The sequence below is a fragment of the Solanum tuberosum genome, unplaced genomic scaffold, assembly GCF_000226075.1.
Source record: "Solanum tuberosum cultivar DM 1-3 516 R44 unplaced genomic scaffold, SolTub_3.0 scf00033, whole genome shotgun sequence".
NCBI classification, from domain to species: domain Eukaryota; kingdom Viridiplantae; phylum Streptophyta; class Magnoliopsida; order Solanales; family Solanaceae; genus Solanum; species Solanum tuberosum.
Genome location: NW_006238959.1, coordinates 1,940,220 through 1,943,547, shown reverse-complemented (window position 1 = coordinate 1,943,547; position 3,328 = coordinate 1,940,220). Strand labels below are relative to the sequence as shown.

Below are 3,328 nucleotides of genomic sequence, written 5' to 3'. Positions count from 1 at the left end.
ATGTTCTCTTGGTAGAATGTGGGGATCATTGGGTCCAATTCTACTGTTTTTAAGGGTTATCTACAATCACAATTACTAAATCCAGCATTTTGATAGTGTTGTTAGGGGGTTTGTATTCTTGGACATATCCCTCGATGAGTATGTAATGTCTAAAGATCAAATTTTTATAACTTAAGCTCATGGGAATTTATGTTATAGAATGGAGATGTTGTTAAGAACTATGATTGTTTGGGTATTATGAGTGTGTGTTGATTGGTTCAGGTTCATTTCTAAGTGTAGCAAGTATTGCTTTGGAATTTTATCATGCTTATGTGAGAAAGGATTTGTCATGATAATTCTGTCAAGGTCATTGATAACATGTTGCAGACATGTGTATGATCAACTTTGGTGGTTGTTGGGAATCACTTTTGTTGTTAGTTAAGTTTACATACAACAATATTTATCACTCGAGTAATGAGATGACTTCATTGAGGCATTGTATGGGAGGATATGTAGGTATTCAATTGGTTGGTTTGATGATGGAGATGTGAAACCCTTAGGGGGTTGATTTGGTGAAAGATTCTCAAAATAAGGTGAGAAGCATCCAAGCTAAGCTTCTAGCAGTCCAAAGTCGACAGAAAAAGTATGCATATGGTAAGGTAAGGGACATGACATTTCAAATGGGTGAGCAAGTTCTTCTAAAAGTGTAACCCATGAAAGGGATGATGCGATTCGGCAAGAAGGGAAAGCCTAGTCCTCGATACGTTGGACCATTTGAGATCCTTGGTTGTGTAGGGCCAGTGGCTTATGGATTGGCCTCACCCCCTAGCTTATCTGGAATTCATCCAATGTTTCATGTGTCCATGTTGAAAAAGTATCATGGGGACGGAGATTACAACATTAAATGAGACTCAGTTTTGTTAAACAAAACCTTCAGTATGAGGAAGAACCAGTTGCGATTCTTGATCGTGATGTCCAAAAGCTCAGGACCAAGGAGATAAAGTTCGTGAAAGTTCAATGGAAGCATCGTCCGATTGAGGAAGCTACTGGGGAAACCGGTGAGGACATGCCAGACAGGTATCCCCAGTCATTCGATGATTTAGGTACCACTCTACGTTCGCTTTAGCCCTGTTCTGATAGTTTGTCACTCAAGGACGAGTGATGGGTAAATTGGTATCTATTGTACTGATTTATTTTCGTTGTTATGGAAAAGCCAATGGGGAAAGAATTTGGGCCAGAAAACTTTTGAGTAGTGACTTATAAAATTGTAGCCTAGTCCAGATTTGGACAAAATCTTAGTCAGGTAAAGTCTAGGGAAATCTGGTAATGAATGAAAGATCTAAATATGAATTTGATCACATGAGTGGATAGTTTAGACGTTAAGGAGCCCGTACAGCTTTACGAAATCAAATTCAGGCGAGTAGAACTCCCAAAAACTGATCTTGGCGTGAAAGGGTAGTTTCTGAACGTCAAGGGTAGAAGGTGTGTTGTGAATTGGGAGCTTGGAACTCAAATTCCGACATTTTGTCTCCGTACAAGCAGCTAAAGCGGGGCCTTTGTGGCGGGTTGGGTCTCGCTGTGGCGGGACAGTCGCGACTTAAATCAGGGAAAAACCTCAAATTCGTTATTTTCTTCAAACCTCCGTTCTTGAGAGCTAAGGGACGACCCATGGCTATTTCTTGACAGATTCCCACGACTTCTAGCGCAAAAGGTAAGATTATTACTCTCCTAATCCATTTTTCGATCCGTAGAACTTCGATTCTTGGGTAATTATCATTGTCCGAGGGTTTTGGCCTGAAGTTAATGGTGGGAAAAGCCCTAATTTAATAATAAGATCTTGGTATGGCAATGGATTTAACTTAACCTCTTATCAACAAGGTATGGTGAGGGGACCTGATTAGGCTCTTGACCCCTCGAATCCCGAGAAAATCGATGATGTCAAAGTTTTTTTAAGCCTGGTCAGAGTACAATTGGTTAGGGGGTTTAGACCAAGAACAAGCGAAAATAATCCTAAAATGGAACGCTCAAGTGTCTTGGGAGGATTCGAGCTTGGTTTCGAGGTAGGTGATGGTTTGATTTCCTTTTTGTGTGATATATGTTGACTGATTGCTACATTGTATGCATGCATGTATGTGAATAAGGAAATTTGAATCGAACCTAATGAAATGATGATGTGTGAACAATACATGCAATGAACATGTTACTTGACTGTATGATTTGAGTATTGTTCATTATGGATGTGCTTGTGATTGTGGTTGTGCTGATTGGATAGGGTGTTATGTTCTGACACATACATTGGATCGGCTGTCACGTTCCGACACATAATTGGATCAGGTGTCACGTTCTGACACATATATTTGACCGGGTGTCACGTTCCGACACATCTATTAGACCTGGTGTCACGTTCCGACACATACTTTAGATCGGGTGTCACGTTCCGACACACTAATAATTTGGGTATGGGTTCCATGACAGAACTTCTTATGATTGTTTTGTTTATCTCTACTTATCATTGATAATGGAAGAGTGTAGGTTGCTCTGAAATGATAGCTGAACTGTATTCTGTATATGTGTGATTACTGTGTTGCGATTGTTCGTTGTATATTGTGCTTATGGGAGTAGCCGCGTGATCCTACTAGTACACTCTGGTTATGTACTGATACTGGACTTGCTCTTTCTTTGTTGAGTACAGGGCATCTTCAGGTGACTACTGACGTACTTCATTTAGGAGATTACTGATCGAGACCGAGTTTAAGGGTGAGCAGTTCTTCCAGGCTGCCATGGGTTCTCTTTTGTTTAGTCCATTCTTTTTGACTCAGACTATCTATTAGATTGTTATGTTTTAGTTTTGGGATTGCACCCCTCTTCCGTAGACTTGTTGAATCGTTAGAGTTTTGGTACATTGACTTTCAGGTTCTAGGAGTTGTTTTCCACAAATGTTTGGTAGTTGTTTTGTTTAACTTTTGGAGTTTATGGGAACTCCATTTTTCTTAGACCTGCTTCCGTATCTTTAAATGTTTAGTTTATCGTTGAGTTGCTGATTTGGGTTGTAGTAATAATTCTCCCACCGGAGGGTTAGTGTCAATCATGATGGTCTAGGTCGTGATACTTTCAATTTTGTTTTATTAGATTTTTAAGTTTTAGGTTTCTAATTAAGAATTATTTTGGTAAAGAATATTTGAATAATTTCAAAAATAAAAAAATTATTAACTATTATTTGGAAAGTGATTTAATTATCTTGAGACAATTAAAGGAAGAAGTTAATAATTTATTCTTCTTAATAAGCGATAAAATAGTTCTCTTAAAAGTAATACAAAGTTTTTGCCACCAATAGTTGCAAGGAATCGAA

The 3,328-nt window shown here is 38.7% G+C and overlaps 1 protein-coding gene across 1 annotated transcript; it reads left to right on the top strand.

Annotated features, from left to right (window-relative positions):
- Nucleotides 1–692: 692 nt before the first annotated feature.
- Nucleotides 693–2,693, top strand: LOC107059705 (uncharacterized). The gene is made up of 3 exons (XM_015306494.1): nucleotides 693–836; nucleotides 917–1,056; nucleotides 2,672–2,693. The coding sequence occupies exons 1-3, from the start codon at nucleotides 693–695 to the stop codon at nucleotides 2,691–2,693; spliced, it is 306 nt and encodes a 101-aa protein (XP_015161980.1).
- Nucleotides 2,694–3,328: the final 635 nt, after the last annotated feature.